General features: G+C 46.4%; 1 protein-coding gene across 2 annotated transcripts in view; it reads right to left on the bottom strand.

The window, feature by feature from the left end:
• nbas (NBAS subunit of NRZ tethering complex) overlaps positions 1–24,015 on the bottom strand; it is a 172,049-nt gene that overhangs the window by 69,025 nt on the left and 79,009 nt on the right. For both annotated transcript variants that reach the window (XM_084560840.1, XM_084560841.1), the window contains exons 39-41: positions 23,438–23,561; positions 11,878–11,954; positions 11,086–11,223 (exon numbers count right to left, since the gene is read on the bottom strand). In XM_084560840.1, coding sequence (XP_084416966.1) covers positions 11,086–11,223; positions 11,878–11,954; positions 23,438–23,561 — 339 coding nt within the window. The remainder of the gene's footprint in view (positions 1–11,085; positions 11,224–11,877; positions 11,955–23,437; positions 23,562–24,015) is intronic.

Here is a 24,015-nt window from a genome sequence, read left to right on the forward strand (position 1 = left end):
CAGTGTCTATCAAAAGTGATCCAAGAAAGGAACAGCAGTGAGCCGGCAACAGGTCATGATGGCAAAGGCTCACTGATGCATGTGGGGAGCGAAGGCTGGCCCGTATGATCCGATATAACAGGCGAGCTACTGTAGCTCAAATTGCTGAATATGTTAATGGTGGTTCTAATAAAAAGGTGTCAGAATGCAGAGTATAGGGCTGCGTATATAGCTGCTGACCAGTCAGAGTGCCCAAGCTGACCCCCGTCCACTGCCGACAGCGTCAACAATGGGCACGTGAGCATCAGAACTGAACCATGGACCAATGGATGAAGGTGATCTGATGAATCACGTTTTCTTTGACATCATTTGGATGGCCGGGTATGTGTGCGTCAGTTACCTTGGGAACACATGGCACCAGGATGCACTACGGGAACAAGGCAAGCCGGTGGAGGCAATGTTCTGCTGGAAAACCTCGGTTCCCGTCATCCATGTGGATATTACTTTGACACATGCCATTTACTTAAGCATTGTTGCAGACCATGTACACCTTTAAATTGGAACAGTACTCCCTGGTGGCTCTGGCCTCTTTCAGCAGGATGTGCCCTGCCACAAAGCAAAAATGGTTCAGGAATGGTTTGAGGAGCACGACAATGAGTTTGAGGTATAAACTTGGCCTCCAAGTTCCCCAGATCTGAATCTAATTGAGCATCTGTGAGATGTGCTGGACACACAAGTCCGATCTTTGCAGGCCCCACCTCCCAACTTACGGTCTGTTGCTAACACCTTGGTGCCAAATACCACAGCACACCTTCAAGAGTCTAGTGAAGTACATGCCTCGACGAGTCAGGGCTGTTTTGGGCAGTTTTGGACCTGTTTTGGACCTTTTAAACATAATTCTTACCTATAGAGGTAAGAATTCACTGTTTAAGCCACATTTGACCAAATGCAAACTGCCCTCCAGGCTTATCATTAAACGATGTCACACACTGAGCTTCAAACACCCTGCACTGCGTGGCTTCTAGAACTTCACAGGTCTGATACTGCTTTGCCGTGACAAACTAATGAGGCTATTTTCAAAAATGGCAGTAATTTTCAAAAATCGTCAGAAAAAGATACGGGCAGACCAACTTCCCCGGTCTCGCTTCTGTAATTTTGCCTCCGGAAAGACACTGACTGCAGCACCTGCGTTAAATCAGGCAATTTACTGTAAAGCTTTTTTCCCTACATGTCAAGAAATTATGGGTAAATGTACAAGGAAGTATAGCTGCGGCTGTGATTGAGGCCTATGGGGAATAAGCTCGTGGATGCACATTTATGATTTAGAGTGTCACGCAGAGGGAGAGCTTGGTGAACGTTGTATCTCTCTCATCAACTCCGTTCTAATTAAATGAGCCTCCTGAATTTGGTTTTTGGCATCTTATATGCTGTCGCCCAGCAGGCCGAGATGGTTTATTTGTTGATCTTATTTGCATAAGGTAATTATGGCTGCTGGAAATGTGTGAGCTTAAAAACAGAGGTGTGTGCCTGTCTCTGTGCGTGTCTCTGTTCAGATGTGGCCTCAGCGGCGGTTAGTGCGGCAGATTCGCGGTTCAAAAGCAGGACAGGAAGGGAAGTGTGGAGCAGCGGTAGAAAGGGGAGAATATTAAAAAGTACAGCGAGTCAAGATATGAAGTCAGAGGGGTGAACCGAGACATGAAAGAAGGAAAGTAATGGAGGGGAGGAGAGCGGAGGAGGTAAAAGCTGAGGGATTTGTTAATGCTGCCACCATCTCGGACACTATTTTCATACAAGGAAGAATGACACATAGGGGTGGACCACAGAGAGCGAGAAGAAAGTCTGGAGAAGCTGTGATGGACAGGCTGAAGTTTGAAGAACATTACTGAAGTAAGGCTTTCATGATGAAATACTGTTTGCATTATGTCCCTCACTCTGTCTGTCATTCATCTGTGGCAATGGATTAACCTCAGCCAACGCTACTTTTTCACACTTTTCTCAACATTCTTTATCCCTCATTACAAAATAATCTCTGAAATGCTTCTTCTTTCCAAATAATATACTTTACAATCACAGTTGTCTTCAAAGTGAGAGAATAACGCCTCTTCCTCATTTATATTCTTGCTCCTCGCTTTCTATTACAAATTAAAACTATGAATATTTTTTTTTCTTTCTGATGACATAGAGTCGTAAAGTGTAATTGTATGGTGATGTTACAGCTTGGGGGAAGCCAGCTCTCTCCAGCGCCCCCCGTAGCTATTCCACAGCTACCTTTTTCTCTGTGCTCCCCTCCTCGCCGCCATGCTTCTTAAGAGGGAACCGTGCAAAAATAAAAAGTATATGTCACACTCTGGAAATCTTTTCAACCACGCCTGCGCTCTCATTTACAGCCTTAATTTTCCATGTTATTATGTTTCTGTCACAACTCCGCACCCGTGCAAAATCCTTTTGCCGGTTTCCCGAGCTGCCTGGGTAAATAAAATATATTTGTAGTGACTCTTTTAATTGAGTTTGTTACTTGTATTGCGATTAAATATTAATATTACACCATACAGCGTCGCTTTCCTCTTTACAAGCAACTGTTTTGCCTGCAGATGCTAGCTCTGTATAACTTCCATACACTACTTGGTATGATATGCAAACATGTTAGATCTGTATCAATAAATCTTGCTTGCAATGGCAATGCTAGCATGAAAATGTTTGAAAAGCTCAATCTTATTATAGTTCAGCGTGTTAGCCTGCCAACATCAGCTAATAAGCACCATAAATTGTATATAAAGATGGAAGAACCGTCTGTGACGACACCCATAGGATTTCTGAACAGTGTTGGCGCCAGCCTTCCCCATCTTGGCTTTGCCAGACTCCACCTAAAGCTAGGTTTGTGCTTCTGCATCAGATATACATCTCCGCAGAAGTGTAAAGCAGCACACAAGTCAACTCTGACTGATTCGGAAACGCTTTTCAACGTCCACGTCTCTCGGTGGCCCTAAAAGCGCGGAAGATTCCCGCTCTCTCTGCTGTTGCAGTAATTTCAGTGAAGGTAACTGTTATTCCACATTTATTAACACCAACTCCAACACAAGCTCTTGGTTCCAATCACCCTTCGTCTGAAGTACTCTCAGAAACTCAACACAGAATGCTCAAGTATAGATGTGTAAGGCGAAAGCCACTTTTAAACTCCAGGTTGATTGAAACAGTAGTCAAAGGAGTGGAGAATGAGTGGAGCTGAGGCAGAAAACTAGTAACCAGCGATGGGATCCACCTGTTTCTCAAAGCAGCCTTGATCCTAATTATGCCAAACAGGGCACTTATATCAAATTTACCCACCTGTAAAGTTGTCATGAATGGGGATATTAGCTGCAGAGATCAAGAAGGTTTACTAGGTTGTAAACATCTTCTAGGCATTTCAGCATGGGGGTCTATGGGGATTGACTCACTATTGGATACAGCTTCAGGCAGTCATTCGTGAAACTGCAATTTTTGGCGCTTCCATGTTGGCTTCATTTCACAGCCCGAGAGGTTGCCAGTAAAGCTGTGGCTGACCGGAATGTGATGCATTTAATTATCAATCAAACACAGATTATCAATTCATCCTGACAGAGGCTTGAAGCAAATTCTTGAAAGCAATTCTTATTCATCTAGTAGTAGTGGAGAAAAACATCAACCTATTAGTGACACAAGAGGAAAAGTCATGTTCAGCTGTTAACGTGCGGAGTTTGAGAACAGTGAATATCACTGGGCATGCTGGGGACCATGAATACCTGTACAAAATATCATTGCCACCCATCACACAGGAGCTAAGAGATTTACATTTGGGCTAAAAATGGGGTTCAGTCAACAGCCCGATGACTAAGTATCATTTGTTGTCTTTCTGCGATAGACTGGCGGCCTGTCCAGGGCGTACCCCGCCTCTCGCCCAATGACAGCTGGGATAGGCTCCAGAACCCCCCAAGACCCTTCACAGGACAAGCGGAAGATGAATGGATGAATGAATGAATGAATGTTCTCCTGTCACTAGAGGCTCTAATAATATGCAGCCTTCCTTCTTTTTAAGCAGACTCAAAGTCCAACAAGTAATTAAGGCTTAGCGCTTTGACCATCTTGTGACAATTCAATGTTTTGCTGGGAAACTTTTGGACCTGGCATTCATTTGTGTGGATGTTACTTAGACATGTAGCACCCACCTAGACCAGACCAGGCACCCCCACCCCATAGTAATGACACTCCTTGATGGCAGCAGCCATCCCCAGCAGGATGCAAGAAACATGATCAAGTATCTGTGGGATGATCCACACAGGCTCCTCCCCTCAACCCATAGGACCCAAAGGCCTCCACTAACAACATTGTGTTGCCAGACACCACAGGACACCCTCAGGAGACCTATGTCCATTCTCTGATGAGTCACAACTGTTTTGGAGGCACAAGGGTGACCACACAATATTAAGAAGATGGTCACAATGTTATGCTTGAATGGTGTATGTTATCCATAAATGAATTATAATAGATGCCAAAAAGCACCCCCACGTAAATTTAAATTTTTCAGATTCAACGCATTCTTTCTCCCTTACTTCGAGTGTTAATAATCACATAAAGGTTACAGCGAGGTTACAGTGATCCCTTGCCTCTCCAGAGAGTAACCTAGTAATGATCTTAATGAGTTGTATTTATGTCAAGCCTAACACTTAGCAATACAGTCAGTGGCCTCATTAGCACTAACTCTGTAAATAGTGTATACAGCATGTGCACATAATTATTTAGAAGGCAAGGGGGTAAAGAAACCAGGCATCTGTTTTAAGGAAATAATCACTTCACAAACAGGCTCGACAGCACAGTGGGTCATATTCCACCATGAAGGGGACTGATCTCAACTAACACACAAAGCTGCCAAGAAGACTGCGAAGACACAGGCAAAGGGGAGCAGGAGTACCTCAGCACAGTCAAACCTGTGCATCTAATCAAAGGTTTAAAGAGTCTGAAACATCCCCAGTCAGCTGCAACAGTGCATTTAGAGTTCATATTTGTCTAATAGGTTGCTTTCTGCAGTGACTTTGTTCTACAGGGCTCCCACGGGTTTAAAAAAAAAAAAGTAAAAAGACGGTCAATGATTGCAGTACAAGTGCACAATTTGTACCAAATTACGAAAGGCAAAGTCGCTGGATTTGTGGTTGCTCTCTGCGATGAGGGAAGTCATTCAGTCTCAACTCATTATTCCGCTCAATTCAGCAACAGGGAGCTTGCTCAATTGTCCAGCACTTCCAAGGTCAGCTCCCGCAACCCACAGTTTGAATCCCGTTGCTGCCACGAATTGAAAAACATCTGCAATCACTGCGGGCAACGGGCAATGACTCTAGATGTGAGCAAAGCGCTGTTTTATCATGTGATCTCAGCGCTGCTAGGGAAGCGCTTGTATCCTTGCTGCCGACACAATTTCTATCAAGCGACTTCTGTGGTAAACTTTTTCCTAAAACACTTTGCCCTCGGCTTGAATCAGAAAACAAATTTATAAACTTAATAACTGTGGAAATATTCTCTCCACTTCATTGACTCCATCCGAGTACATGAAGTGAAAATAAAGCACCTAACAATGATTTGTGGGTTTTTATTCTGAAGCTAACGGTCGTAATGAGATGTGCAAAGAGCTAAGCAGTTTTTCTGCATGATATACCCCAAGCGGGGTGTATGGCACAATTGTGTATGCTTTGAATGTGCGTGTGCAGCGTGAGTGATCAATACTAAATAAGTGAGAGAATAGTGACTGCAGGCAACGACGAATGGTTGACTGAAAAGCCTCAATGTCTTTACTCAGCACATTGCTCCAGCTGCCGCGCATTAGCAGCGACAATTACCGTAAGCTAAGCACAAGCATTCTCGCACACACACGAGAACACACACACAATTAAGGAAAAACTCACACATCAAAAAAAGATAAATAAAAAATGACAAGCACAGGTAAACAGGCCTCAACACTTACTGGCTATTTTTTAATATTGTGTAAACACCACAAACAGAACAATTACAGTAAAGAGCACCCCTGTTTCGCAAATGAGCACTTTAGCCAGCATAATGAAAACTTCTAGTGCGAGCAAGTGGCAATCGGCTCATTATGCCTCGGGGAATAATGGAAACCCAGCCTCCGTAACGCAGAGAAATGCGTTGTTCCCGTCATGCCCGGGAGCCATAATCAGATGGGAAAGTAACAGTTACAGACCTTGAAAGTCAATAGTGGGCAACAGAAGCTTCAAGAAGCCGGGGGATGGAATGCTGTAAAGACTTCTTCACCTAGCAATAAAAGACAACCCAACACGCCAAAAGCAGGAAAGGAAATATAAGATGAAATAAAAAGCCTTCTTTTGATTAAATAAACCTGAACATAGGTGTTAAATGTTAAATGATGGCAAACAAGCCGTGCGCCAATACCTTTCAGACTAATGTGTTAATGTAATATTGAGAGAAGTGAGAAATTGTATTTTCCCATGGCGGGACTAAACATTAAATGTGAGAGGATTGCTCTCAAATAAAGCTTACACTAAATGATGTTTGTAAAGCAAGCAAATGATTTATTTTAAACTGTCTTTATTTTGTTGTAGTGTTGCCTTTTAACCGAAGCAGTTTACTGACCAAAGAAGTTCTAATATCCAAAAATGAAACTAATGGGTTGGTCTATAAATCATTATGGCTGTTAAAAAGAGTTTGTTGTGAGAAAAAATTCAAATCTAACTGAACATAAAGGTTAGCTAACCATGTGGTTAAATAGGCATCACCGGCTTACTGCCTGTGTTTCTTGCCCTGTCTGCATTCCTCAACAATTAACTTGGCGAGCACTGGTGGGTATTATATTATTATCACTAACAAACGTGCTGAACAACTTAAGAAACGTTGTATAAACATGACTGATTGCGTATTTGTCATTGACTATATAAAGGTGGATTAACCGTCCATGGCATCCCCCCATACAATTTCTGTGTAATAGAACAATAGTGGTTTTAAAGCCCAAAGTGGGTGTCTCTAGGGGTAACCATCTTGGACCCAACGGCCCCCACTAACAACATTCTGTTGCCAGACACCACAGGACACCCTCAGAAGGCCCATGTCCATTCTCTGATAAGTCACAACGGTTTTGGAGGCACAAGGGAGACCTACACAATATTAGGAAGGTGGTCATAATGTTATGCCTGATTGGTGTATCTGAGATATGGTGACAGACAACAAAGCATTTACTGTGACGGGTGTTTTCCATTTTTACATCTTCCATTTTGTCACCACACATTTGAAAATAAAGTTAATTGATACAAATGTTTCCCTCACGTTAACTTTTAATGTTCTCTCCGCAAGCAGCCTGACTTCCTCCATATCTGCGGAACAGTGAGAAAACAGGCTGCTCATCGAGGCTTTAAAATCACATCAAACACCTTTTGTAAACCCTCAGAGAGTTCTGTTCCCATTTGCAACTGAATGACTTCCTTGGCTTGAGTGTCTGGTGTCTTATTGCTTGGGTATGAAATTATGTGATAGTGACAAGAGAATTGAAAGAGAGAGAGAGTTATTGAGACAGTGTTACTGCTCTTCAAGCAGAGTGGGAAACACTTGGAGACAGCTTGACACACCACAACACACAAATACACCACCCGCTGTCACAGGGAAACAGATCTAACGTGCATGTTAGCCTGCAGTTATACATAAGCGCCACACAAAAAAAAAACAAAAGCATGCACACAAATGCTTCACACATAATTGTATAAAAACATGCTTGGGTAATGTAACACGTTTTTGTGCGTTTTTTTGTTTCTAACCTCATTTGCAATGCAAAGCAAGTGTGTGCATGAAATAGAGATACGCGCAGCCTGTCATACATATCTGAAATTAAATATCACGCTATGTACAATGTGTGCCCTTAAAAGATAAGGGAAAGCGAGTGAGCTGAAGAAAGCACAAGAGAAATCCATAAAGCATGCACAGTCAAGATAGTATTGTGAACGGAGAAGCCAGAGATTTTGAAGAGCGAGACGGGCCTATGGGGGGAGAGCGACTCTAAACAGAGAGCGCAGGAGCAACGGAGATGCTACATAATGTGGACAGAAAGGAGCATCACGGAAACACGCAAGGCAGAACTGTCCTTCCAACAAAGCAATTGATTTAACCGACTGAGAGGGAGGAATAAGGAAGGAAGAGGAACACATAGAGGAGAGAAGAAACAACTTGTGAATGTGGTGAAAGACGAGACAACTGAAAGGTTTTCCTCCCCCTTGCTAGAGTTAAAGTTGCCATCAATAAGAGCTGGGTGAAGGCAAGACCTGGTGTACAATGATAACAGGCACTCACTCTGGCTGAACACGCTATAAAGAAGAAAAAAATAAAGGAAATGACAAATAAAAAATGAAGAAATGAGCTTAAACTGAAAGTACAACTGCCAAAGTGTTGAGCGGAGGAGGAGAAGCTGTATATATTTTAAGTTAATGGACTTGAACTTCACTTGAGGCAGGAGGTTGGGGAGTGATTACTGCCATTAGGATGCGCCGAGGATGTGTGCGTCAGCGCGTGGGGATGTGTGCGCGCGTGTGTGTGTGTGTGTGTTAGCGTTGAGCGTGTTTGGTTGGTCGGCGAGGGTAGGGATGTGCGAGTTCCTGCGTGCAGTCCTGACCTTGAATGTCAACTGGGACACACTTATCCACTTCTTCTGCTGGCCTCTTTCCCTCTGCCGTTCCTTTATTTCAACATTTTACCTCCCTCTTTCTACCTGGACTAAAACCCATGAGAGACAGCGGTCCACTCAAGGAAAAGGTCAGAGCCATTTCTTCTCTTATTCTCTGCCAATCAGCCCCCCTCCCCCCAACACCCCTGCCGCCACTCCTTTGCAGCCTCCTCTTCATCTTTTCAATCATATTTTCATGATCTCCTGTCCTTGCTTATTTTCTTATTTTTCACTTCAAAGGAAAAGGGGTCATAATGCAACTTAAACAACCCAGTAACAGCATTAAAATTACAAGTGTGACATTTGTGTGCTATTATTTTGAACAAATGCTGCAGTTTGAACCTTTTCTTGGGCAAAAAAAATTCTGTTTTACACACTGTGAATAAAACAGACCCACTGATACATGTGCAAACGCATCCACAAACAAAACCAGACACACACCTACTATGCTGATGTGTAAAATGTTAATTATAGTTATTTTCCCAGTTTGTTACGTTTTGATGGCTGATTATATTGATTTTTTTCTGCCTCCTACATGACTGTAAGGCCTTTTGTCATGTCGCTTTGTCGGTTTGCCTGCAACAATGCCCTCCGTCTAAGAAGCCAAACAGCGCTGCGGCATTTCGGGCTCGTCAATAGCAGCTGCAACCTTCGCAATCCCACTATGCCATTGTCACAACAAAATCACGCTGCGCAGCAAAACATTCTTGAAAAACTCAGAATGCGTCTTCTAGGAGCGTGTATGAAACAATACACAAAACATCTATATTTGCGTTCGAAGGAGAAGTGCGGCCATAAATAACGTCTTGGGATTGAGTGTCTCGCTGAGCGCAAACATCATGGCAGTGGGGAACGTGTTGAATTTTCTTGCCATCAAGTTACTAAAAAACAAAAATAATAAATATCAAGAGGATAGACATAAATAAATTAGTTAGTAAATGTTCATATATATGTACGCCACTGTTTCTCTTCTGTCCATTAGCGCAGAAAGGCCGCCCAAATGATTTGATCGGTCCAGCAGATCTTTGTCAGGGTAGAATCAGCTCCCAGGGGAGTGCCGTTCAGGCAGAAAAAAACACTCTGGGGCTGTTAATACCTCTTTAAACCAATCCCAATCATCTTAGGTAGCATTAAAACCAAAGGGTGAAGCAACAACGCCCTTCCAATGGGTTCTTCTCCACACAAGAAAAAATACTGATGAAGAGCTCACTGGACTCATTAAAAATCGCAGACAACTTGAGAGCTGCATCAGCCTTTTAAAGACTTTTGTTAAACCAATACCACACATGGCTGCATTGGTCAAGTCAATGTCACCGATGCGGCGGGTTAGAGAGCAGATGTTGCGAACATATTCTTTGCAGACTTTTACAAGCATTCACTGAAAGAACCAAGCAGGTACGCCTGGTAGGAAAGTCCAAATCTTCTTTAACACCTCTCATATGTACTCGGATGCTATTTCCTAAAGGAGACTTTGAAGAAATTGGAACACACAGATAGCAGATGGAGGAATACCACAATGGCAGGCTTTATATCAACTGTGTATATGTGGTGAGTCATTTGTTGTTAATTTGTTTGTATGGGCTGGGTTACACTACTTTGCAGATGATACACTCATTTATATTTGAAGGTGAATGTCAGACATACATGTTCTTTCCACTTATTTCTGCCTAGCCTGAATATGAGTCCGGCACCAAATCATAAAGAGCACCTCTGCAGGCAATTAGATAGTCGTACAAACAATCAGAGCAACAGATAATGTAACATATGCTTCTTGATAAACTCACTTACTCACTGTCAACTGTTTGGTCCTTTAAAAAATTCCAACTGTCAGTATGTTTTCACGACTGGAAAAACAAAATTCCTGATTACACTGGATTAACTTTTACACTTTAACCCCAAAAGCATGTATGGATCTATCCCAGCTTTCTCTATAATGTTGTCAAAAGTCTGCTTTCGCTGTGCTAGTTTTCGCAGCAGAAGAAGAGACATTAAGTATGGGTGACACAGTGTTAGCTCAGCACCTTTAAAATGCACTGCCTAAAACGCTTCCCAGAGTCTCATAGGCTTCAAGAAATTTTTTCAAAACCCAACCGTCTCAAAATATATCAAATGTTTGGCGCGCTCACAGCTGAAAGCTTTAGACTGATATTTGACAAACGCATGCTGTTCACAGATGATGCCTCTACCTTGTGTGTCTGACCATCTTTTTTTTTTTTTATTATGTTGGGAATTTGTTGCCTCTGCAGTTTAGAAAGGCACATTTATAGAGAGAAATATAGAGAGAATGTGAGATTTTTCATCAGCACGTCATGTCAACTACAAGAAGAACGGAGCCACTGACAGTTCGACACCCAGCACCTCAATTCACTCAAGCGCCCACGCACTGTCCCTCACACACAGAGCTGGTATTCCATGCTGACCTGGTAGAGAGTGTGGTTCTTGTCCTTGAAGCACGGCAAGAGGCGGGAGTATATCTGCAGGGAGTAGTAATAGGCAGCCAGCTGGAGCGACAAGGCAGAGTGACACTGCTTCTCAAAGCACTTGTTGGCATCCAAGACCTGCATGTATGGATAGAAGAAGAAGAAGAGCGTAGGAGACATGTATTCACTGTGGCATTTTAAGTATTCACTCAATATGTTAGCTGAAGGAAAGAAAGAAAAACGTCCACAATCTGTTCAGTTTGCAGCCCACGAGTGCACCGATAGATCAGTGTTATGAGCTCACACAGCGTGTTAAAGCATTGACTTAACCGAAATAAATCTGGACTCGTGGTGTTGTGTCAACCCATGCAGATCCCACACACTCAGTTTGTCAGTGATGTCAGTCTGATCCCTGTGGACTTAACAAGCTTCCCAGGAAATATTTATGTAATATCCAGTTCAGCAGTTCAGTATTTCAGTGGTGACGTGTGAGAGATTTCCCTAGCTCCTCTTGAACACAGCCTAGTGCTGTTTGCAGTAGGTGTCTTTCATTTTCTTTCATAATGTTACTGTGACAGCTGACGATGGATTGGCAGATGAGCTACATAAGGTGTGAGGTAGCCAATGTGGATTGAACTGGAGAAAAGATACGGTATATTGTATGTGCTTTTCATAAACCGATGGTGTAAACTCTTCACAGGAGGGTAAGGACTGTTCTGCCAGTCAAACTAACCACCAATCAGACTTCATTGTAACTAGGACCAGTGTGTATGTATGTGTGCGTCCACCTACCTGGGGCAGGGCCAGTAAGTAGGACAGAGCCAGCATCATGTCCCTAGGAAATGCATCGTTGGCCAGCTGCAGCAAAACTGGAAGGGATGAAGGGAGGAGGAGAGAGGTGGGAAAGAAAAGACTTTAACTAAAGCGCAGAGGATTAGCAACCAACCCTCCCCTCTTGGACGAGTCTCATCTCATGTTTGTTGAATGGAGGAGACAGAGCCTGTCAGGATACACCCCTCCGTGGGCCCGACAAAAACAGAGGGACGGGTAAAAATAGAGGCAGATGAGAAGAAGGGGGGGGGGGGGGACAAATCAAGAGGCGTCAGGGATTTTGTTTGTCCTATTCTTGCTAGGCCACCGTGTGCACATCTGCATGCATGTGCTCGCGTATGTCGAGTACAAATGTGAGCCGGTTGTGTGCACGCATAGTTCCGTACACAGAGTAATCATGGAGGACTTTAGAGTTCATTCCCCTGAATTCCAAATCAGTCCGTGCATAGCTGTCAACCGCCAAGACAGGACGAGGAGTTTGATCTTCTGAATCCTAAACTTATCTGTCACTGGTTTTCAGTCACGCACCCAAACCAGTGATCAGATCAGTAAAGCCAAGGCTGTGTCCTGATTCCAAAATACAAATGAACTTTGAATGTGTGTGTGCTAATAAATAAGACAGATAAGATGAGATAGAGGTTATTATCATTGTGAAATTGTAATATCTACAACTGAAGATGCATTGTGTTAATAAATTAAAATAAAAAAACACTTAAGCACTTTACAAATAACCAAGTAAAAACAATAAATCTATATATATCTGCACATACACACTACATAAGCCTGGTAGTTTGTTCTCTGTATATAACAGCTCAACTAAACAAACTCCAGATTCTCTCACTATGGCGAATATCAATAGTAGAGCTGGAACACTTCAATGAATCAATTACACAATCTAATGAATATTAATTAAGAAAAAAATATTTTGAGAAGCAATCATTTGAATCCTGTGTTTATTGGCTTTCTATTCTAGCATATTCCATCTGTTTTGGTTCAGAGTTAATGGATTTCAATTTTGAACAGAAATAAAAAAAAAAAAAATAATAAATGTCAACATTATTTGTCACTAATTTTGAAAAGACCAAGCAATGAATTGGTTATTTTAGAAAACTAAAATGAATCAGTGACGAAACCAATCAATAAGACTGAACTGCGCTGTAAGAAATACAGCATGCTACACAAAAGAAAATGAACTAATGTAGGCTATTTAAAGTGAATCGCTCCAAGGCTACGGCCCTGATCACATCAAATCAAATCAAGCATTACTGTTATTGTGACATACATACAACTGTAACGCAGACATAATTAAATTGCATTTCTCTCCGAGATGTGTGGAGAATTAGTTAAGTAAGCTAAATAGGTAAAAGACTTAAAACAGTGAAAGAATAAGTGAAGTGAAGTGATTTGCTTGTAGCTGACAGTTGCCTCCGTCGCGCCTCCTCAAAGTTGAGATTAGTTCAATATGAAACTCATCCACTTTGCATCAGCGAACGTCTCTTTTGTCTATCATCGCTACAACTCGCTGTACTTCATTAAAATTCCATGGTCTCTTGTCTCCACATCGCTGCTAGTCTCTTCCGGAATGTACGGCCCTTATCACTCAGGGTAGGAATCTAGACTAATGCTTGAGCCCTTCTCTTCGATCTGCCAACATTGCATGAATGAAGCATTAAACCGAGAGTTACGTATGTAACTACGGTTCTATGAATCCTGGATGACCGCCAGAGGCGGTGCTTCAGCACTGAATGTCTCCATCTCGCGCATGCGCAGGTCGAGTGTTTATACCAACAGAGTCACCTGTGACCCCCGATGACACCGGCTAACCTATATCTTCCGGTGACATCAGAGGATCTGTTCCTGCAGAATCTTCTCGCGAAACCACAAGGATTCTGAGTGACAGAACGCTCTGGCGGTCATCCAGGATTCATAGAACCGTAGTTACATACGTAACTCTCGTTCTATTTCATCCTTACTGACCGCCAGAGGCGGTGCTTCAGCACTGGATGACCCATAACGACAAAGTCACGAGGAATGCCAATACATACCTCAATGAGAGGAGGCAGTAGAGGTGGGCAACAGGGCCACACCCAGCGGATGGGGAGTGGCCACATTCACCCGATAGAATCTGGAGAAGGTAGTTGGTGATGCCCACGATGCTGCATCACAGATGTCCTGCAGGGGCACGCCTCTCAGAGCCGCCCATGATGTAGAGACAGCCCTAGTAGAGTGGCACCTCACCCCAGATGGCGGGGGGCGACCACTGTGTCTATATGCCTGGGTAATGACATCCACAACCCAGTGCGACAATCGCTGTTTGGAGAGAGCGCAGCCTTTCCTAGGACCACCATGACAAAGGAACAGCTGTTCTGACCGTCTCATGCTTGCGGTCAAAGATACATAGACTCTCAGAGCCCGCACAGGGCACAACAGTCCTAACCCGTCCTCCCCTGCAGGGGGAATAAACTGTGCCAGGTGGATAGGTCGGTTAAGGTTCGACGATGACAGAACCTTGGGAAGAAAAGCCGTATTCGGCCACAGAGTGACCCCCGAGCCATCTGAGTTCCATCTCAGACATGAATCACTCACAGAGAGAGCATGTAGCTCCCCAACACGCTTCGCTGAAGTGATGGCGAGGAGAAAAGCAGTCTTAGCAGACACCCACTTCAGCTCCGCCTGCGCCAGGGGCTCAAAAGGAGGCAGACACAAAGCGTCCAGCACCAGGGGCAGATCCCATGCTGGAGCTCTCTGTGCCTGTGGGGGTCTTAACCTCAAGGCTCCCTTTAGAAAAAGTGACACGAGTCTTTGGCCCCCCACGGTGTTGCCATCAACCCGGGCATGTCGAGAGGAAATGGCTGCCACGTATACCCTCAGAGTAGCCGGGGACCGTCCGCCATCCAAAAGTGACTGTAAAAACTCCAGAATTTTCGGAATTGTACAGTGCACGGGGTCCTCACCCCTGCTCGAACACCATACAGAAAACAGCCGCCACCTGTTCTCATACTGCAACCGGGTAGAAGGCGCCCTAGCATTCAGTATGGTATGTTGGACCGTGTCCGAACACCCTGTCAGCAGCGGGTCGGGCCCTGCAGTGGCCAAACCCAAAGCTGCAGGCGCTGAGGGTCGGGATGCCAAATCCGGCCCCCTAACTGAGACAGGAGATCCATCCTGTCGGGGAGACGCCAGGGTGAGCTGCGGCAGAGCCTGTGCAGCAGAGGAAACCATGTCCTCCCCGGCCAGAAGGGGGCTACCAACAGCAGCTTGTGGCCCTGCTGGAGGACCCTCTGCAGTACTTGAGGAATCAGAGGGATTGGTGGAAAGGCATAGAGAAGACTCTCCGGCCAATCGTGGGCGAGAGCATCCTGGCCCAGAGGGCTGGTCTCCCCTGTCAAGGAGAACCAGAGGGGGCAATGGGTCGACTCCTCTGTGGCAAAGAGGTCCACCTCTGCCCTGCCAAAAACGTCCCAGATGTTGAGCACCACCTCGGGATGAAGCCGCCACTCCCCCGGCGGAGGCTTGCCACGGGATAGGAAGTCTGCGGTCCGGTTCCGTTCTCCCGGCAAGTACATCGCCCTCATGCTGGCTAGGTGGGGAGCCGCCCACAACAGGAGGTCCCGGGTCACCTGCAACAGCCGTGCTGACCTGGTTCCCCCCTGGTGGTTTATGTGAGAGACGGCTGAGACATTGTCCGTCCGTACTAGCACATGCCTCGCTCTCAGGAACGGAAGAAAAGACTGCAGTGCCATGTGCACTGCCCGAAGCTCCAGCACGTTGATGTGCTCCGAGCGGTCCCGTGCGGGCCACAGCCCGCGAGCTGTCCGGTTCTGCCACACAGCACCCCACCCTGAGAGGGAGGCGTCCGTTGTGACAGTCTCCCGACGGGATGCAATAGAGCCCATGGGCATGCCCCGAAGGAGAAATGACCTCTCCCTCCATGGAGCCAGAGCAAGGAGGCAACGCCGTGACACCTTGAGTTTCCTGTGCCGGTGCCACTTGGCGTCCAAGTGAAAGCTGTTCAGCCACCTCTGAAGGGGACGCAGCGACAGCAACCCTAAGGGGACCACAGTGGCAGCAGCCGTCAGCTTGCCTAAGAGGCGCAAATACAGGACATAGCGCAAACAGCGGCCCTCCCGAAAGAGGAGAAGGAGGCGGATGATGTCGTCCACGCGCCGGGGAGATGGACAGGCCTTCATGGCAACGGCATCCAGAGTCATCCCCAGAAAGAGTGTACTCTGTGAGGGGACCAGGCAGCTCTTCAGAAAATTCACTCTGAGACCGAGCTGGGTCACATGTGAGAGGAGAATCGCCGTGTCCCGGGTCACTTGAGACCGGGATGGCGCGCAAATCAGCCAGTCGTCCAGATACGGCAGAATCTTCATGCCCCGCGACTGCAGGGGTGAGAGGGCTGCCGCCACACACCTGGTGAACACCCGTGGAGAAAGGGAGAGGCCGAACGGGAGCACCCTGAACTGAAAATGGCGGCCCTGGAAGGCAAACCGCAGAAAATGTCTGTGGTGTGGTGCTATGGGGACATGAAAGTACGCATCCTTCAGGTCTACCGAAGTAAACCACTCCCCTCTGGCAACGGTACACAGGACCTCTGCAGTGCTGAGCATGTGAAACCGCAAGACCTTGAGGAACCTGTTGAGTCCCCTCAAGTCGAGGACAGGGCGGAGTCCGCCGTCTTTCTTTTCGACAAGAAAGTAAGTCGAATAGAACCCCCCGGGTGATGACAGGGGGTCTACCGGCTCGATGGCACCCTTGTCCAGGAGGGCGGACAACTCCTGGTTGAGGGCGTGGGCTTTTGCCGGGTCGTGTATGATGGTCATCTTGACCCGGCCGAAGGCTGGGGGCCGGCGTCGGAACTGAAGTTTGTACCCGTGGGTTAAGGTGGAAATCACCCACGGGTCCGTGGTGGAAGCAGCCCAGTGGCTGAGCTGCTGCTGGGAAAAACAGCCGACGACCGGCCCCAGGCTCTCAGCGCCTGGTCCCCCGGCCTCTAGAGGCCCTGGGGGGACGACGGGCTGCATCGAAAGCCTGAGGTTGTCTAGAGGGCAGTCGTTCAGGGGCTCGAAAGCCCTGAGCCCCTCGTTGAACAGACTGTTGAGCCGGTCGCTGAGACCTAAGGTGGCCACTGGGGAAAGTCTGTGGCTGAGAGCGTCGCTGGGGGGCAGCTGAAGAACCCCCCGGCCTGCCGGGAGGAGGCATACTCCTGTGAAGCCCAGAGAGCTGCTGTCGAGTCTGTCTGGCCTGGACTGTGCGCTCAAGCGCCTCTAGAGCAGCCGACCCGAAAATCTCACCGGGTTCCACTGGGACACTGCGGAGGGTTCTCCGGCACGTCTCAGTGAGAGGCGACTGTGCCAGCCACACCTGGCGGCGAGCCTGGACGAGAGTGGACATCAAGCGCCCCAGTTCTCTGGACATCAGAGCAAAAGCCTGCAGAGACGCGTCACTGAAACTGTGGACAGACGCGTCCAGCGTAGCATCCTGCAGGGATGCAGAAAGAGCCAGCATCAGATGCGACAGGGAATTGCCGATGCGTCCCATACGTGCCGCTGCGTCATAAGCTTTAGAGAGCAGATCATCTGTAACCCGACACTGGGGGCGAGGACACCTGGCATCTGGCCTCAGAGCCTCATCAGGCGAAACGATGAGAGCCGCTATAGTCGGTTCAACCGCTGGCATGCGGGCCAAGCCAAACTTGGCTGCGTCCTGCATGGCAGCCAGGGTCCGGCCATCAGATGTTGCATGAGAGAGGACTCTAGTATCCCTCCAGCATGCGTGCAGCTCCCTCAGGTATTCGTCTGACGGAGGCACAGTAAAGGTGGCAGGGACTGGGCCCCGCCTGAAAAAAGCACTGGCAGGAGCCGGCTGAGCTTGTGGAACATCCAGCTGCAGGCGGGCCAGGGCCATACGAATGATGGCACCCATAGAGCTATCCTCAGACCCAGCAGCACAACTGTGGGTTGAGGAGCGGGAGCTCTCCCCAGAGCCATGCTTGGAGGTAATGTCCTGGGGAACCACGTCCGCCCCACAGTCAGCGAACTCAGTGGCTGATGCCGCCACGGAGAGCACATCATCCTCTGGATCGAACACGGCCGCAGGAGGAGCAGGAGCACCAACCTCCCCTGCACCAGTCCCAGACTGGATGGCTAGGAAGAGGGACTTCACCTGGTTCAACTCCTCAGTCAGCTGGTCCACCTTGGAGGCCAGTTTAGACTCCTTGGCCCCCCCCCCGGAGGAGGCACCCACGGTCTCAGCCCGCCGTCTAGGTCGCCTAGGCTGAGTTGGCATTCGCTGGGCTGGAGTCAACTGGTCCGGCCCCGGAACATGGCCCAGCAGGTGTTCAGCCTCAGCCAGTCTGGCAACCCGCACTGCCCGGGGCATGAAGCTACAGTTCATGCATGGATCCTCCGAAAGCCCCTCCCTCAGGTGTTCAAGGCCAAGGCACGAAGGACACATATCATGACCATCTTCAGGCTGCAGAGAAGCCAGACAGGCCGAGCAAGAGTGGTCACCAAACATGGTGACAACAACTGAGAAAACAACAGATGCTGGGAGAGGGAGCGAACGCACTGCCTTCACCAACAGGTGTTGCAACAAGGGCAACAGCACACGCCTATGCTGGGAGCGGGAGCGAGAGCACTACCTTCACCAGCAAGTCAGCTTGCTGTGCAAAAAAAACAAAACAACCCAAGTAGGCCGAGCGAAAAACGCTGGTAAAACTACTTTTCCAAGGTAATAATATACACCTAAAGTGGGAGCGGGAGCGCACACACTGCCTTCACCACTACAGGGAACAACAACGAAAAACGGGCTACAACTTAGCGGATAACGGCGGTACAAATGTCGGGAGAGGGAGCGAGTACGCTGGCTTCACCAACAAATCAAACTACAACGAAAGACGGGTACAACCAACGGTGTACCGATACACAGGCAATAGGTCAAGCGGGCAACGCAGACCGCTAATGCCCGTAAATAATTACAGAAATGTCGGGAGAGGGAGCGAGTACGCTGGCTTCACCAACAAATCAAACTACAACGAAAAACGGGTACAACCAACAGTGTACCGATACACAGCCAACAGGTCAAGCGGGCAACGCGACCGCTAATGCCCGAAAATAATAACACGAGCGTCGGGAGAGGGAGCGAGTATCACGCCGTCACCAACCTTATAACAAACGACTAAAACAAATACTCAAAGGGTGTCCGCGGTAAACCGCAACAAACCTCCCGTCTCAGCTCGTCGCAGCCTTTGGAGGGCGCAGCTCGCAGCTCCGACAACGTTGTCGCAAGGCTACCGGCGACGAAGCAGCAGTGAAGTACACGCTTAGTTCAGCTAGAACTTACTGACATACGTCTACCTGCAAAAGCGAGAAGATGAAAAGGAACAGATCCTCTGATGTCACCGGAAGATATAGGTTAGCCGGTGTCATCGGGGGTCACAGGTGACTCTGTTGGTATAAACACTCGACCTGCGCATGCGCGAGATGGAGACATTCAGTGCTGAAGCACCGCCTCTGGCGGTCAGTAAGGATGAAATAGAACTCTTGTGACATCACTGTCTGCAGTCAGTTTTAATGTTCTGCAGCAGTGAGCAGATCCTCAGTTTACCTTCTGTGTTGCATTGTGGGAAGAGAATTTATGTCAAAATCACACATTTTATTGAATATTCAATATTCATACTGACTTTTTTTTTTAACCTCTTCAAGGTGAGCTGGGTATTCAAATCCAGTTGGTTCGAGTATGGAAATGGGACAGAGATTTTTTATATATTTTTTTTGCCCTTCCTCTAAGGCTGATGGGATTTGGAGACTACACAGAGCTTCGGGCACAAGAATGGACTTATCCCAAACTGCTCGCCTCAAGGCCACAGCAATCACACCCACACGCAACTGCCCTCGCACCGTTACAACTGGAAACTTGTAGGTTTATTAGACGAACGCCAAACACTGTAAGCACGCAGATGCCTCAGTTAATCACTCACTAACTCACTCGCTCACTCCGAGGAAACAGCGGGAGAGAGCGGAGAGAAGCAGGCAGAGTGGCTTTGTAGTCTCAGGCCCAAGGAGAAGAGAAGCCTGAGCCGCTGATAAGAGCCTGAGACAAAATGGAACAGACAGAGAAAAGTAGAGCATGGACACTGGGAGAAAGACAGAGGCGATCGGGGGAGGAGGGGAGAGGGGGGCAAAGGAATAGACGTACACTGTAGAGTAAAACGCACACTAATATGCATATGTGTACACAAAGGGCGGCCCATACCTGACAAGCGTACTTGGAGGTTCGCCTTGTGCTCGCGTGAAGCAGGGGTGGAGTGATGCACCACTTTAAAGAGCCATAACAGCTCTCTTAAGCAGTGTGCCCACCCTCCTCCTTTACTCGTTTTTCTCTCCCCTCCTCTCCTACCCCCCGGGTTTCAATGAGCTACACCTCAGAAGGAGCTGATTACATGCCTCTCTAAAGCTACTGATACCATCGGGACAGGAATTACCAGAGGGGTAAACACACACACACACGCACGCACAGAATAGATAACCCTGACTTTAAAGCATACAATATTTTTACTTGCGAGAGAGTAAGAGAGAAAGAGAGAGAGAGAAAGATGGGGGGAACAGAGAAAGTGATAAAGAGACGCCACGCTGAGGAGCGGCTGTACGAGGCAGGGTGTGTTTGTGTGTGCATGTCGGCATATGCACACACACACTCCTGCTCCTCCTGTGTCAGCTAAATCGGGCACATTGTTAGCAAGACATTGACTTATTACTATTTCACCTGCGCAAGGGAGTGTGAAAAACAACAAGTTGTGGCCGCCTGGTCAAAATGTGGCCAATGGCGGCGCTCCGTGTAAGTGCAAGGAATTTGGAGACAAGCATGCAAATGTGTGTGTCTTCACATCAAGTCTGCATCTTACTCAGCTCAATCCCATTGAGTCGCTTTCCACTCGTGCCATCATTAATTACCTCCATCTTATCCAGGCTAGCTGAAAGAAATCAATATATTTATTTTCTTAAAGGCCATCTCCCAGTGTTTTTTTTTTTTTTTTTTTTTTGAGGACATCCAGCGTGGCGCCCCGACACGCCAGTCATTAATCGAAGGTTGTTATCGGGCACGGTGCCGTCCGGGCCGGGCTTTTCTCTTTTCTCGACACGTCGCAGTTTGCGGCAGCTCCAAAGGGAAGGTGACTTTTAAGAAGAGAGATATTCACCCGAATGACAGCGGCACAGACAGAGAGAGGGGGGGAGAGGGAGAGAGAGAGAGAGAGAGAGATGCGGTCTTGCTGTGCGTGTGAATGTGTTTGTACGTGTGTGAAGGAGATATGCATATCAAGGCATCGGCCAAAGTGCGCGCCGTGCGTTTGCTCAGAGTCCCCGCATTAGCATTCACGGACACACGCACGCACAAGTTTGCTCTTTATTTTTGTAGTGGCATTGATTCTGGCGAGCAGCTGCGATCCATCATGCAGCGTGGCCTTGATGTTTTGACTTGATGCTATCTCTCTGCAGCGATGCACCATTATTTACTGTTGCCGTGGGATGCGTGAGGCTACATTAATTAATCAATATGAGGCTTTTCTTCCCATGTTGTCCCCTAGTCCACCACATATGGGCTCCCTGGCTAAGACGGATGAGGGGAGGAGAGGGCAGGGTGCGGGGAGGGAGGTTAAGCCCACTTCTGCAAATACCACAGCTTCACTAAAGGAAAAAGTCAAGTTTAACGCTCGCTTTTCTCAAACACTTCTGACAAAACATTTAGTTACTAGAGCATTTTTAAATTGTGAAATAGATATTTAGGACATGATTTCTCCAAATGATTCAAAGAGCACCTACAGGCAGTTCTGAATAACTCTAAACTTCCATTTTATAACCAGAGAAGAGGAGACAATATAAGAGTCTCATTAAAACTTCATAGCTTACATTAAGGCAATAGTTCTTTGTATTATAAGTTTTCAAAAATTGTATTTTGAAAGATGGAAATGATTTACTTAAACCTGCGCTGATAAGGAAGAGAGTTTAGTATTGGGAAGAGAGTTTAGTGGGTAAATCCAAGTTCAAAATTCTCTTTTCAAAGGTTTTTCCAACGGGACTCTGAATATCTCTTTTTAACACTTTATAAATTCTAAAAATATTTTAAATAACCACAGAAAATATATACATTTTCACATTTTAGATATAAAGTGTTATTTAAATGAGGCTATGAATGATATATGATCAATCCCCTCTGAAAGAAACTTTAAAATATAGACTGAAATAAAACTAGAAAGTCTGCTGTATGCAAGTGAGGTTTTCTGACTCAGAGGACGACTCTAATTTAACATATTTTTATTCCAAACCACTATTCACACTAAAAAAATATTACACTTTAAATCTTTCTCCATTGATTACTTACTTAAAGCAACATTGACAAGTGCTGCAATTTTTAACACTGTACGATTTATTTTCGGGCTGTCAAACACAAATTCATTTGAACAGCACTAATGTTTTCAGTGAGTGATTAACACACACACGTTCTATGCAGTATTTGTCACTGTGTTGGTTTGTTGCAGTAGTAACAGTAACACCTTTAAGGTGTATTTGGAAGACATTAATATCTAAATCTACTGGCAGCCCTGATTTATTTATCTTGTTGGTTGTTTTTACTAATAGTACACATCTGTCTTTCTGCACAAATGAAAATTTGGTCTCGAAACCCAAACTCAACCATCTGGCAGAAATTAAATCTGATCATGAAATGATCTGAGAACATCCAAACAATGACACTGAACTTGCTGTGTTGCTTAAGACTGTTAATACTCCAAACAAACGTCTCGCTCTTCGGGCCGCGAGAACAAAATGAGGTAATTTCGTTCTCATTTGGGAGTTCTCGCAGCTTGTTTTCAACCAGGCAGAACCTTTTTCTCGTGTCATGTCCCGCTACTATTCTGTGATTGGTCAGAAATTGGAGTGGGTGTGGTTAATGCAGAACAGTTGAAATGTGAGCCCCGAGATGCAAATATTCGCAGTGTGACCACTAATCTCTCCTGGGTAGAGATCAGCACACTTTGTGTGGATGCATGCTGAAAGAATGGCATGATCTGATGGACATGGTCGCCGACGACCGGCCAACATCTGAAAATAATAACAACATTGCCTTTCATCATCTATCTCCCGCATCTCCCACAATGCTTAGCGCGTGTGACGTAAGCTGCAGTGGGAGGAGATTATGAGGAGTTCCCCGGAGTTCGGCACTTGAGTTTCTCGTGTTGTTGCGTGGCCAAAAGGAACTTTTTTCTTGTTCTCACAGCCCTAGGAGTGAGAACAAATTTCTTGCTTCTCGCAGAGTATGTTACAAGCTTTAGAGCAACTGACATAAACAGTTTGGGTTTGCATTTGGCGTGCCCTGGTGATCAAAGGTCGAAGTTTTCTAAGGTGACCACCGCAGTGCTACTGAAAAGTTTTATGACCAGCCAGTGCAGAAAACTAACTAATTCTGAAGGGTTCCCATACTTTTTCTTGCTACTATAAGTTGACCATTTCTGCATGCATACCTTCTGTAGCAGGAAACAAGGTCTTCCCTTCAGTCTTGGCCTCAGCCAGTTTCCCGGTCCTCAGCAAAACCTCAGCAAAGTTTTCCTGAGGCACATCTTTGTAGAACGAATACACATCCTGGCTCTAAAACACAGAAGGGAGAAGAGAGAGTGATAAAGCACTTATCTTTATACTAAGGAAATCCCCACAGAAGACAGAGCAGATCAGATCAGAAAAGAAAAAAAAAAAACATGGGGGGATGTGATTAAGAAGACTGAGCATCTTCATTCCCAAGGAGTCAGACAGATGAGAGATGTTCTAAACAAATGAACTTCACAGCTAAATAAAGCTTTTCGACAGCAGTCCCTTTTGATAAGTCATTTATAAGATTCTTGTACTCCAAGTTATTTTTCAAGCGTCTGAGAGGTGAACAGTGACGTTCCTAGCTAGTGCTTTAACACACAGCGTTTCCTGTCCATCTTTACCACTCACTCTCTCTCTATCCATCTTCCTGCCTTGTTGCAATTGTCTCTCTTCTCTCTCTCTCTCTCAATCAGCCCCCCGTCCCTCCCCACTTCCTTCGTTGCAACTGCTGGGG

Source organism: Chelon labrosus (genome assembly GCF_963514085.1).
Source record: "Chelon labrosus genome assembly, chromosome: 14".
Taxonomy (NCBI): domain Eukaryota; kingdom Metazoa; phylum Chordata; class Actinopteri; order Mugiliformes; family Mugilidae; genus Chelon; species Chelon labrosus.